Genomic DNA, 12,927 nt, shown 5'->3' with positions numbered 1-12,927 from the left:
CAAGTCTCCCACTGAAAAATGCGGGATCAGCAGCGGAGCAGCACCGGAAATTGCGTAGAAGCAACCTCCGGGGCCTCTCTGAGCATGTGTGGGCACCGGAAATAGGGCAGAGCGGCACCAGAAGTTGCTTCTACACATGCCCGGCGGCCATCTTGGTGGTGGCCGCCGCCATGCGGCCACCATCAAGATGGCCGCCGAGCATGCATAGAAGCGACTTCCGGTGCCGCTCTGACCTATTTCTGGTGCCCACACATGCTCAGAGAGGCCCCGGAGGTTGCTTCTACGCAATTTCCGGTGCTGCTCCGCTGCTGATCCCGCATTTTTCAGTGGGAGACTTGACTATTTCTGGTGCCCACACATGGGCAAAGCAACACCCAAAATGGAGGCTCCCTGGCAGGTAGGAAATCCGGGGAACAGCGGGAAGTGGATTAAATTCCGGGGGTTTCCCACGAAAAACGGGATACTTGGCAGCTATGGATATGAGGTGCACAGATTGCTCTACAATATAAAAATGAGTACAGTACTCCCCTGTAATTTATAGCTCAGGGAAGGGGAGAAGGAAGATAAGCACATGCTATCTATGATGATAATCCAAACTGATATATTGTGAAAAACCAGAACATGAAAATATTTTGCACTCTCTAATTTAGGATGTATTGATTTTCAGCAAGCCCACATTAATAAAACCTCTAGGGCTGCCAAGCTTGTAGGCTTCTATTAAGTTCATCAAGAGATTAACCATTACAGTTGCAGTCATCTTTTTCACTGCCAGAAAACAGCTGTATGATACTTCCAACAACCACTAGAGAACACCATTGCTCTGTTCACTGTTCACGCGTTAGCTAAAAATATTACATTTGTTCCTCCTGCAAACCCTGTCAAACCGCCATATGGATTAGCAGCCTTTGCATGAAACTTTTGTTTGGTTTGCAGATTAGAAAGGAAAAGGCCTCGCAATGCTCAGTACGTGCATAACCTGAACATTTAGTGCACGCTGGCTCCAGAGACATGACAGTTGCATTAGTAAGAAAGAAGGGAAAACAAAAGAGCTTTCCTCACCTGGCCCAATGCAGAAAACCTTGTCAAAGTCAGCACAGATACACATTTGCTTATAAAGCTGTGGGGACTGTGCAAGGTAGGCACTGCTTTTGAAGTAAGAAACTGTAAACACATTGGCACCACCTTCGCTGGCAGCTGAAAAATAAATGCATTTATCTATAAAGCAGGAGCAAACTTAAGTGATGTATATTTTTCTTGATTCCTTCAATTATTGCATGCAACTTACGATCCAGCAAGTACACTTTCAGAGATGAAAATGGAGTGTTTATACACTTTCTCCTCCCAGGGTCAGAAGACACCAGCCAGCGCCATTTTGCTGACTGAGGTAAATTACAAGATGGCACTTCCCCTCCAACACTACTGCCGCTCCACATATAGAAGCTGCCTGGCAAATGAATCTTACTTCGACACGGTCAATAGCATCAGACAGACCCAACGGCAGCATTCTAGGGAGGGTATACACCGCTCTAACGTCCAGCAAAGGTGAAGGGCCTCGGAGTTCAGGAGGAATGGCTGTAGGGACTGCTGCCACCGCCCCAGCACCTGAAGCAGCTGCCACACACTACCTAAAAATAGGGCTGGTCATAGTAATAATGCCCGACACATTTGGTATCACCTAGGTCCGTGTAGTTAGGGTCAACAGGTCCAAGCCTTCTGCAATATGCTGGAACGAAGAGCAACCTTCCAACCCCAGTTCTCACCTTCTTTGCCTTTCTATGGCGCTAAAGTGGACTTAAAACCAAGGCAAGCTAAAATGCCTGCTCCAGAAGAGGAGGAATGGGGCATGAGGCATTCAGGTGGGGTTTTATAGGAGAAGAGAGGAACTGCAGTAAGAATGTGGCGTTGCGATCCATATTTTACTATTTCCACTCCTGTCCAGACTACGGCTTTTGGCTTCACACAGCCAACGGTGGGTGGCTTGTCTGTAGGTCCCAGCGGGCACATGAGTTGGCTGTTGCCTGCTGTAACTACACAATATGGTTTGTTTTCTATGCTTGTTATATAGCCTTTGGTTTAAAGCAGCCTTGTATTTAAGCAGTAGCCTAGTAGCCACCAGTGACAAGGAGGTCCGTGTAGAGGAGTGAACAGGCTGGCAGAGGAGAAATGAAGCAGTATATCCACCCTGTGTCTAGCAAACAAACCAAGCAAGGAACAGGAGAAGCCCCCACCCCCTTCATATGAACCAAATACATAAATGCAGTTAGCTGCTGTGGGGGAGATAGATCTCTCTGTCTCTCTTCTGCCAGCCCCAAGCAGCCTAGGAAGCCTTTCTGCAGGCTAGCTCATTTTTCTGGGCTTCAAGACTGGTTAAACAGATGGAAAAGCCTACACAAAATGCTAAGTAATAAGCCTGTTTCTCTACCCTGATATTACTGGAGAGTGCACCAACTTCTGTTTTTCCAAAGGATACAGCAACATCTTTTTTTAAAAAAAAAGAAAATGTTTTAAATTGATTACTTAAAAATCAATGAATCCTTACTGGTTCAATAATATACTCCCCCCCCCACCTGCACAACAGTGTACTGCCTCCAAAATTGCGAACTTATTTGAATGTAATACAAATAACCAGTACATACCAGAAATAATCTTTGGAGTCTGAATTTCCACAAACCCCTTGTGAATGAGTGTTTCTCGAAAAAGCTGGCAAATGCCAGACTGCAGGCGAAAGACAGCTTGGCTAGTGGAAGTCTGTTAAAGGGAAGATATTACAATAAGATTTCTAGCTTTATTTCACTTGCTGGACACTGTTTGAATTTTATCAGGACAACGGATATCATGAACAGTTCTCTCAAGAGAAATTTTTATTACCCAAGGGCCTGCAGAGGAAACTTTCTGATAGGTTTGCACAAAAAGAGCAAGAGAAACTGCTAAAAATCTGTACCAACAGTTGAGACAAAGGGGTTGATTAGCTTTTATTCATCATATATACTGTAAAGGGAAGATATTACAATAAGATTTCTAGCTTTATTTCACTTGCTGGACACTGTTTGAATTTTATCAGGACAACGGATATCATGAACAGTTCTCTCAAGAGAAATTTTTATTACCCAAGGGCCTGCAGAGGAAACTTTCTGATAGGTTTGCACAAAAAGAGCAAGAGAAACTGCTAAAAATCTGTACCAACAGTTGAGACAAAGGGGTTGATTAGCTTTTATTCATCATATATACTGTATAGGTAAGATGTTTAGACAAAAGTTACAAAGGTACAACTGTCTCCTACAGAACGACATTATAGCATTCTGCTACCAATGGCTGAATCTGCTCCAAAGCAGTCGTTGCACTCATCCACAGTGGATATATACCGCAGAAGTAAAAAATAATGTTTAATGTAAACTAGATGAAAGCACCAAATTGATAAAATATATTGAGAAAGGCCATACAAAGTCACCCACTCCCGTCACCCACACACAGCAAAGTCAGCTCAATACAGAGCTGAAGGTAAACTCTAATGCAGTGATGGGTGTTTTTTTGGGGGGGGGGAACCCTCTGCCATTTTCCCCTTCCAATACAATAGTTCTTCCAAAACAGAGACAAGCTTGATACTCAACAGAGATTGCTTGCTTGCAAAACAGTTAACATACCAGCATGCTATGCAGATAAAAAACCTTGAGGTTTATTGTGAAGAAAAAATACAGAATAGTTAAAAGCAAACCCACAACTGCGTTGGCAACATACAGCTGCATGTATCTATACAGTAATGACATTTTTTATTCCCCCACCACCACCATCCGTGCCTCCTAAAATAAGGATGTGCGTCACTGTTCTGTTTACTGCAACTTTTTCAAGGTGCCTACCTTTTCAGTTAGGTTGAGATGTGTGGTTTTTCACATGACATGACACCAAGCCACAGATGTGCAGAAACAAATACAAATGTGATACATCTGTCAGGGTTTTTTGTTTTCAAATAAAGTTGCTTTTTTTGTTTTCGTTTTAAATACAACAGACTACATTTTCTAAACCAAAGCTTGCTTTCATTTCTTCACTGGAAAGTTACAGATTCTAGTTAATTAAAATAGCGCGAGAAAGTGGCTGGTACCATCTTTCTGGTTTGGTGTTTTGTTTTTTCTGTTTTGTTTTAGAGATCTTAACCACAGTCACACTGCGTTCCTAAAGTAGAGAGTTCAGCGCAACCTGACTTTGTTTTCAACTGATTGGTGGAAATAAAGTCTGGCTTGAAGTGCAGAGGCTCATCTCTAACAAACATACAGGCTCATCCCTAACAAAGCTATGCAAAGTACAGGAGGCACAGATGCAAGGAAGCGCAGCATGAGATGTACCGTATATTCCGGCATATAAGACGACTGGGCGTATAAGATGACCCCCAACTTTTCCAGTTAAAATATAGAGTTTGGGATATACTCGCCGTATAAGAAATACGACCCGCCGTATAAGACGACCCCCGACTTTTGAGAAGATTTTCCTGGGTTAAAAAGTAGTCTTATACGCAGGAATATACAGTACTTAATGTGACGCACACACGACTGTGTTCTGCACAAACAAAACAAAAAGACTCATAGAAGAGAGTGAAAACTAAGCAACCACCAGCGTCTTAGTCTCACCACCACCCCCATAATCTATTTAGCCTACATTTAAAATATGTACAAATGCTTGCACAACATGTTTGTTAGAGTGCACTTGATAATTTGCTGTCTTGCTAAGTAATAAGAGCAATGGACTGAATATAGTGTTTGGCTTTTGGGTTCATTACAACAGCCTGAATGCATTATACAATCTAATGGGCTATTTTGTTAACTAGGCTAGTACAGTATATGCTTAGTACAGTATATGTACCGTACAGTATATGGGGAAACCCAGCCAGATGGCATGGTATAAATAGTAGAATTAAAATTATTATTATTGCTAAGTGCTGCCAGTTCTACACTGCATTTAAGTTTACCATCAAAAATAGTTCTGCTGTAAAAAAATTTAACCATTGTGTATTGTTCAACATCTTCAGAAGCAACTATGGTAGGTTTTGGCAAATTTCTAGGGCTAAAAACAGAAGCAGATGCTTTCAATCAATCTCTCTCTCTCTCTCTCTCTCTCTCTCTCTCTCTCTCTCTCTCTCTCTCTCTCTCAGACCTGGTGGAGAAAAGCGAGGGGCACATGAGCCCTCATATTCTCATATCTCATTAAGCCATAGTTTGGCTCACTGTCACATGTGAACAAGACCAATGTCAACAATATTAGGTTAGATGGACGAATGGTCTGTCCCTATATAAGGCCAAACTAACAAATTCCTGTCAATAAGCAGCATTTGGTTGCTCTTTTATTTCAATCGATATCTTCCTCCTCACTCGAAGTTTAAGGAAAGAAAATCATGTTTAATATATTTTAGGTGACTTCTAACAATGAGACCCTTAAATAGCAAACTAACCTCCATCGACCAAACCCTGGCGAATGAATTCTAAGCCAGGGGCTAAGTTTTAGTACAGCAGAGCTCTATCTTTAACTAGGAAAGAAAAGGAATCTTGAGTTACTACCTAATCCTTAAATTCAGCTGACATATCTCGCAAAGTTGCACAATGTGCTGCCACAGGCCCTAAAACTAAAATTCTTGATATGAGACCCTACAACAAAAGCTGTGGAAAAGCAATTTGATGCAGACAAATGATCACTGCTCAAGAAAATATATTGCAAGATCCCCAAGACTGGAAGTTGAACCTTAAGCAGGTTTTGACCTTGAAGTGAAGATGCAGATTAGGAAACAGACGATAAACAAAGACCGAACTTGTTTCTGTTACTTAATTTATTACTGAGTAATTCCCAGTTTAGATTAAATATGTAACCAAAACATTTACGTCAACTCAACTGGGGGAAATCCCTTATGTTTGTTTGTTTGTTTCAAAGTGTCACAATGAAGCCTTAGATGATAATAATAAAAAAAGAATGGAACAATTTTGGTTCTCCCTTTGTTGACTGTGGCTAAAGACTGAGCTTCATGTGCTAACATAAGTCCACCTTAAAGAAATAGCATAGGAATCTTTGAATCACAGGCTACAAGATGCTGATATCAATATGCCTTTTCATTCCATTGTCTACCACTTACGGCATGATACAGGAAGCTCTTTAGGTTTACTGTTTCTTGGAATTACAAAGTCACTTTCTAAAATAAATTTATTTTTACTTGTGTTGACAGTGGTCAGTTATTCAGGCTGAAGCTCTACGATGTTTACTACAAGTGTTGGATTTGTATAAAATCTACAATAGTAGCAAGTGCATTAAAAATGAAACATATCAAATGTAATGAGAGCAGGTGACTGGCCAAATATCAACCAGTGAGCTTCATGACTGAGTGAGGATGTCAACCATGGTCTCTCAGGTCCAGCTCTCTATCCACTAAACCGGACTGGGTCTAAAGTATTGTATAAAAGCACAGCAAATGTAGTGCAGCAGGCCAATAGGGATTTTGCCAGCCCCCCAACCCCAATCCGATAAATACAATATGAGAGCCTCTATTCAACTTCCTCAGACAAAACACAGGATGCAGTCTCTGAAACCTTTCTAACAATTGGGTTTAAGAGATCTGGCTATACAACTGTGTTTATTGAATGCTTGCATAGAATACAGCTGCTGCTGCTGCAGCAGCAGCAGCAACAACAGTAGATGCTGTCAATGTAAGCTATAAAAGATAACAAATATAAAGAAAACAGAAACAAAGTAAGGCCATCTAATTTATAAGTGTAGGCTCATGTCCAACTGAAAGGAGACCTAACTGACTGACACAGCTGCTGCTGTTGTATTGAATGATTAAACTTCTGAGAAATTGGAATGTTACTTTAAAAAGTGGAGGTGGGGGTGGGGAGATGCCTGGACCAGATGGACATGTTGAGGTCAAGAGTTTGACAGAAGATATGTCTGTACTGTATGTCAGTAGAGGCAAATGTGAGGACAAATGAGGTGTCAACACTGGGAAATTAAACAAAAACCCATCTACAAAATTGCACATGTATCCATGTGTGTTCCTATCATTCCTCTAGAATCAATTGTCACTGCAAGACTTGGGATTTTCATTTTAAATCTGAGTGATTTTATTGATATCACTCTGCAAAGCTTCTGTCAGTTACTCTGAATCTAAAGAGAAGGAGCACTATAGGCTGGACATGGGATTACATATAATTCCCATTTCAACCACCTGACTTTCAATCGAGGAAAACAAGAGACCAGGAAACCATATTTGACAAAAGTCATTCCTGTGCATTTACTCTTTCTTCCTCATGCAGTTAACTAAATCTGCAATCAAAGAACTGTAAGGATTTACGGATTGAAGGGAGGAGGAGAAGGAGAAAACTTTTCTTATTCTGAAAGTCTTAAATTCTTCCACAATATATGTACAGTAGTACAATAAGGAACTGGAGACTGTGCTAAAGCAAGAGAATATCTTAAACCATTCCTGAAGTTTAAGCTTCAAAAACAAGTCTTAAATAATGTGTGAGACTCTAGTGTCAATGTTATATACTATTGCTCATAAAATGTGAAAATGAATATTGCTTTTGGGATGCCGGAGGCAATATTTTATCTTTCTGTTCACACACATCTCTGTTGTACATGCACACACATATCCATGTAGAGACAAATGCAGTGGTGCCTCACTAGACGAATGCCCTGTAAGACAAATGTTTCGCTTAACGAAGAGATTTTTCAAGCGGAGGTTGCCTCACTAGATGAATTCGTTTTACGAAAAATTCGTCTAGCGAATCGCAGTTTCCCATAGGAATGCATTGAAATTCAATTAATGCCTTCCTATGGGCAAAAATAAAATAAAAATAAAATTCAATGCATTCCTATGGGATTCACTAGACAAATTTTTCGTTGTACGAATTGACCCGTGGAATGAATTAAATTCATCTAGCGAGGCACCACTGTGCTTTGTTGAAGCTTAAGGAAAAACACCACAACCTTCTTGTGCAGTCAGATTATAGATACATGCACTAAGGCTAAACTCTTGTTCTCACCATAGTAGTATGCCTGTGTCTGGGCTGTACCACTTAAGACAGCAGGTAGGGTGCTCTCCCATGATATAGCACTCTTAAATACCAATATTTCCCTGCATGTAGACAACTAGGTTGTACAGTCCAGACAAAGACATACCATCTCAGTAAGAACTAGGCCCACTTGAAAGAGGCATGCTTTAAAAAAAAGTGGGTTACAAGTTGGGGGCAATCCTGTAACACACCTCAACTCATTCAATCTGAAGTTCAATGTTGTGACAGGTATGAGCACGAACACCACACAGAAGGAACAGTGAGATGCACAGAGGAGCCACAATTAGGCCTGCTCAAGCCTCTTAGCTTAACAACTGAGGGTGGTGGGATTACACATTTCCCCCCTTCTCTCCTTCCCTCACTTCATTCCACCTACCCCTTTCTTGGCTTTTATTTGGACAGGATTCATTAGCTATTTTAAGACATATCCTTCCCCACCTACAAGATGCAGAAGTATCTCTTTTCTATTTTTTCCTTCTCCCAGTTACATGCCTTATCTATATTTAACAGTTCTGTTTACATTTCACTTTTCAGGTGGTCCCATCCCCATATACCCCAAGAGAGGGATCGCTAAGGCTTAGTTGTGAGTCCTATTTTAAAACATCAGGGATCGGTCTAGAAATATGGGGATCTATTTTTTTCTTAGATCTACAGTCTGCCCCTTCTCCCAGATGAGAAGGGTCAATAACAGAATATAATTAAAGCCAGGTCTACTTTTTAAAAAACAAAAACAACCTTTTTAAAAGCTGGGAACAGCTTTAAAACCTATCACCCACTGTCACAGCTAATAATGACACCGAATACTTAATGTACTGAAGCATTTTCCAGGTCTTAATCTGAGTCAAAGCTTTAGGCCTAGTACCTAGAGATCTAGAATTCAAACCTGAAGTACCAAAGTGGTACAAAATACCTCTGGGGTTGTTCAGAATGCTCCCTCTCTCAGTTCAGAGCAATGCTGCTGCCTGCAAGGATATTTGAGAAGGGGCTTTCAAGATGATGTACATAATTTCAGCACAAACCTGGGAGCAGTCACCTCTAATTTTATAAATTCAAGCCCCATGCCTGATAAAGTCACTTAAAACAAAGGTATGTACAGCTGACTGGCAATGTGAGAAAATGAAATATCCCCTGCTGTGTCTATCTGGGATTTCTGCGCACATTCAAGCTTAGGCAGAAGTTTTCAACATTATGAGATCTAAAACTGAATAAGCAGCTTCCACTATGCTGAAGCCAGCAATCCACACTGCCCAACTCATCTTCCAGTGGCCTTTCCCCAAAATTGTATTTCTTTCATTAAAAAGAGCTCATTGCTTCTTAAGAACACAGGTATTTGAGGGGAGCAATGAAGCAGAACCACCAGCATCAGCAGGTTTTCCCCCTCCTGTATTTCTTCACAGAATGCACACAATGATTTTTAAGAGAGATGACACTTCCAGAAATATCAAGAGCAATCATGGATAAGGTTGCTCTGACAGGTGGTTTAAGATGCATTTTTATCCTCTCTAACATACATACTTTTGCAGCAGAAAAGAGCTACAGCCTACAAATGTTCCATTAATTTGACACTGGATGCTCGGGCTCATTATTTGTGGGCACGCAGATCACTTCAAGCTGTAGCCTTTACTTATGACCCTGACGGTGGTATTGCTAATGGAATCAGAGGAGGACTGAAGTTAGGCTGATCCTGCTACACAAACACAGGAAGACAACAACTCTGGGACAATTATTTGTACTAATAGTTTTCCAGACAATATTTAATGTGCGAGAGACGGCAGAAGTTGTCCTGTCCCTTACTGTATCACAATGTGGAGTGGATTCAAACATGGTGGTTGATCAGATTTACATGGACAGCCAGCTGTTTGCCTAGTTTCTAACCATGTAGTACGATAACCATTATTATGTGCAGGATCATGCACTCCAGGCTAAAAAGTAATGATAATTATTCATGAAGAAAAGAGGGTTCTGCAACGGTATCCATACGCACACACACACACACACACACACACACACACACACACACACACACTGAGTATTTGCAAAGTGAGTGGTTCAGAACAAGAACATGCAAAGAGTTCATCCTTGCCAAAAGACAAAATCTATCAACCTACCAGACATCATAACACCCAGTTTCCCAAGGGTGCGTCACAGGGAGCAAATACATCATGGAAAAGCACCAGCAAAATAAACTGTACCAGATGTTTTAAATAAGGAAGGAAGCCATCTGTCCATCAATGGTGGGTGGGTGGGTGGGTGGGTGTGTTCCCAGCCATGGGAGAGAAATGCCCAAACTAGTGAAACGTAATATACGTATATTTAGCCGTCCTTCTGGCATTGCTAAAGATATTCCTATACCCTTTGTGAAGTGAACATGATAAAACAGTTCACATAACATTATTAAAGCTAGAAGCATCAATAAAAATTATACAACTGAAAAGAAAAACAAACAAACAAGTGTTTTGTCTTGAAGGTGCTAAAGCAACTTCTCCACCCACCTCCCACCCAGGACAAGAATATTTGCTTTATATTAAATATTAAATATGATTTAGGATTATGCAGTAATTTACAGGCCACATGTGTACCATGAAATGCCTCACTGCAGATTTTTAGTCATGACACTCTTGTAATATTCACTGGTAAGCATGTTTAGGAACTGCTGCCTTAGCATAACGAAGTCTGTAATCACAGACAGGCATGCTAACTTGGAATAAGACCCATGGAATTTGATGGATCTTGGTTCTGAGAAAACATGCACGGGATTGGAATACATTTTACATTTGAATCATTCCTTTGCCTCAAGTCTCGGTAGGCAACTAGTCACTGAGACTCAAATAACAACAAGTACGGCCAAGTTGAACTCCCAGAAGCGAGGACAAGTTTCATGTATGTTTTCTGTGTCCTGGGCCAACACTCCTTATTTGAAACACATGGTGTTGACCCAGGTGAGCATTTGGTGCACAGGAGAATGTGACTCGTTGAGTGACTAGTGACATGGCATGTTTTATTTCTCTCAAAAAATCCATGTTCTACTATGAACAGAGCTTCAAGGGAAGGGCAATGCAACTCTTAGGTGTCATCATGCAGCCGACACTTAGTTGCAGACATCCCCGATGTCATCACATTACTATGCAATTCAGTGGGGCAACCAGGATCGCATAAAAGTACCAAAACAACAGCCTGATAGAAATGGTATCTAGGCGCAGATGATTACCGGAACAGTGGTTGCAAAGAAGCATGAGAAAGTTGATACCATTTTTTTTCCCCCAGAGTGCTTCTCACACCCCTTGAAAAATCAGTTTTCTCCTCAGAAATGTTTTAATGGCAAAAATTCACTGCGACTCTTAAAAAACTGAGCTAAAGAGGCCACTGTGTATTATGCAGGTGAATGTGTTTGCCACTGATGTAAAAAACTCAAAGGCATTTGAAGCATCTCTCCATTGGCAGTTTTTTCATGTTACACATCCCAGGAATACAAGTAAGTGGCCACTTTTAGCACCACAATTATCACTGACTTTTACTGGACTGAAACAAGTTTACAGCAAACCCTCCAGAATTCTGAATCCTGAGAAGTAAGCTTCCCACCTACTAAACCATTTGCTTAGTTTCAAGGCCAACACAAGGGGTTCTTACCCTTAAGTCAATCACTCTGTTGTCCAATCTTGTATCCTGGTTTACAGTAGCTCTTCCTTCCTGAACAGTTGCAAAAGAAAAACACACTGAAAACCACACGTGCAGAAGGTTGGGGGGGGGCGGGAGGAGAGAGAAGCAATGCATGTTTCGTAACATAATAAATGTTTTGGTTCATTGCACATTCAGAGGGAAACTCCGTAAGCTGCTCACACCAAAGATTTTCAGTGCCTGAGATAAAGACACCTGCCAAGTGTCTAGCACAGCTTGAGTGAACCACTTCTGCACCAAGAGGGAGCAGCTGTGTGGTCTGCATGTATCAAATTGCCTTCACTAAGGATGTTTCCGAACGGGAGCTTCCTGTGCTCCTGGCATGATGCTTAAGTATAAAGCCATAAGTGTAAGGTGAACGTAATTCAAATAGCAGGTGTATGCTGGTTCCATCACCATCCTTGGCTATGGAAGGGAGATCAGGACAGGCCATCCCATCTGGCTGATTCTGTCAGCAGGCGACCCGGAGAAGTCCTTTTCAGAGACTGTTCTCAAAGGACCAAATAAAGTTTTGGAACATGTGACATGTTTGGCATGTGACAAGTTTTCCTAGTAACTTTTAAAGAAAGATTTTCCTTCAGGATGACTATTTTTGGAGAGGGAAATCTAGACAGGCTGACAATGAATGCAGGGCATCTTATCCAAAACCTGCTATGGTTGAGAAATAATTTCTTCATACAAAACTTCAGGACTATCTATCTGCTTGTTAAGTATCTGTGTACAAAATGTTGAAATAGGAGTAATTACTATAGGTACCAACCTTGTTCTCTTGAGTAAGAGAGCAATTAAGCCCTGTTTAGGGAAGTTTTTAAAGTTTGATGTTTTGTTGTGCTTTTAATATTCTGTTGGGAGCCACCCAGAGTGGCTGGGGAAACCCAGATGGGTGGGGTGTAAATAATAAACAACAACAACAACAATGCTGGATGATAACAAAATTCAAGGCTTTAAAAAATAAATTATGAATAGTAGCTACTCAGATTTCAAGCCCTTGTTTAATCATTAACTTTAAAAAAAGTTATTTTCACCTCTTCTCCTTCCACCTCTGGCCGAATAGCATCATCCAGCTGCAAGGGCAGTCGGGGTTCAGCCAAACTGATCACATAGATCTGAAAGGAACATTTTTTTTTAAGAAGCATAAAAGTACTGAGAAACAGTGTGATTTACAGAAGTATATTTTTGGCAGAAATATGAAACAAGCTTTGCATAA

At 40.9% G+C, this 12,927-nt stretch overlaps 1 protein-coding gene across 2 annotated transcripts in view; it reads right to left on the bottom strand.

The window, feature by feature from the left end:
* DARS1 (aspartyl-tRNA synthetase 1) overlaps positions 1 to 12,927 on the bottom strand; it is a 49,227-nt gene that overhangs the window by 10,224 nt on the left and 26,076 nt on the right. For both annotated transcript variants that reach the window (XM_035130596.3, XM_035130605.3), the window contains exons 6-9: positions 12,746 to 12,826; positions 11,673 to 11,732; positions 2,637 to 2,748; positions 1,060 to 1,194 (exon numbers count right to left, since the gene is read on the bottom strand). In XM_035130596.3, the coding sequence (XP_034986487.3) occupies positions 1,060 to 1,194; positions 2,637 to 2,748; positions 11,673 to 11,732; positions 12,746 to 12,826 (388 nt within the window). The remainder of the gene's footprint in view (positions 1 to 1,059; positions 1,195 to 2,636; positions 2,749 to 11,672; positions 11,733 to 12,745; positions 12,827 to 12,927) is intronic.

The sequence above is a fragment of the Zootoca vivipara genome, chromosome 1 (assembly GCF_965207765.1).
Source record: "Zootoca vivipara chromosome 1, rZooViv2.hap1.1, whole genome shotgun sequence".
Taxonomy (NCBI): Eukaryota; Metazoa; Chordata; class Lepidosauria; order Squamata; family Lacertidae; genus Zootoca; species Zootoca vivipara.
Note: the sequence above shows the minus strand (reverse complement) of the source record. Positions and strands in the feature narration are given on the sequence as shown.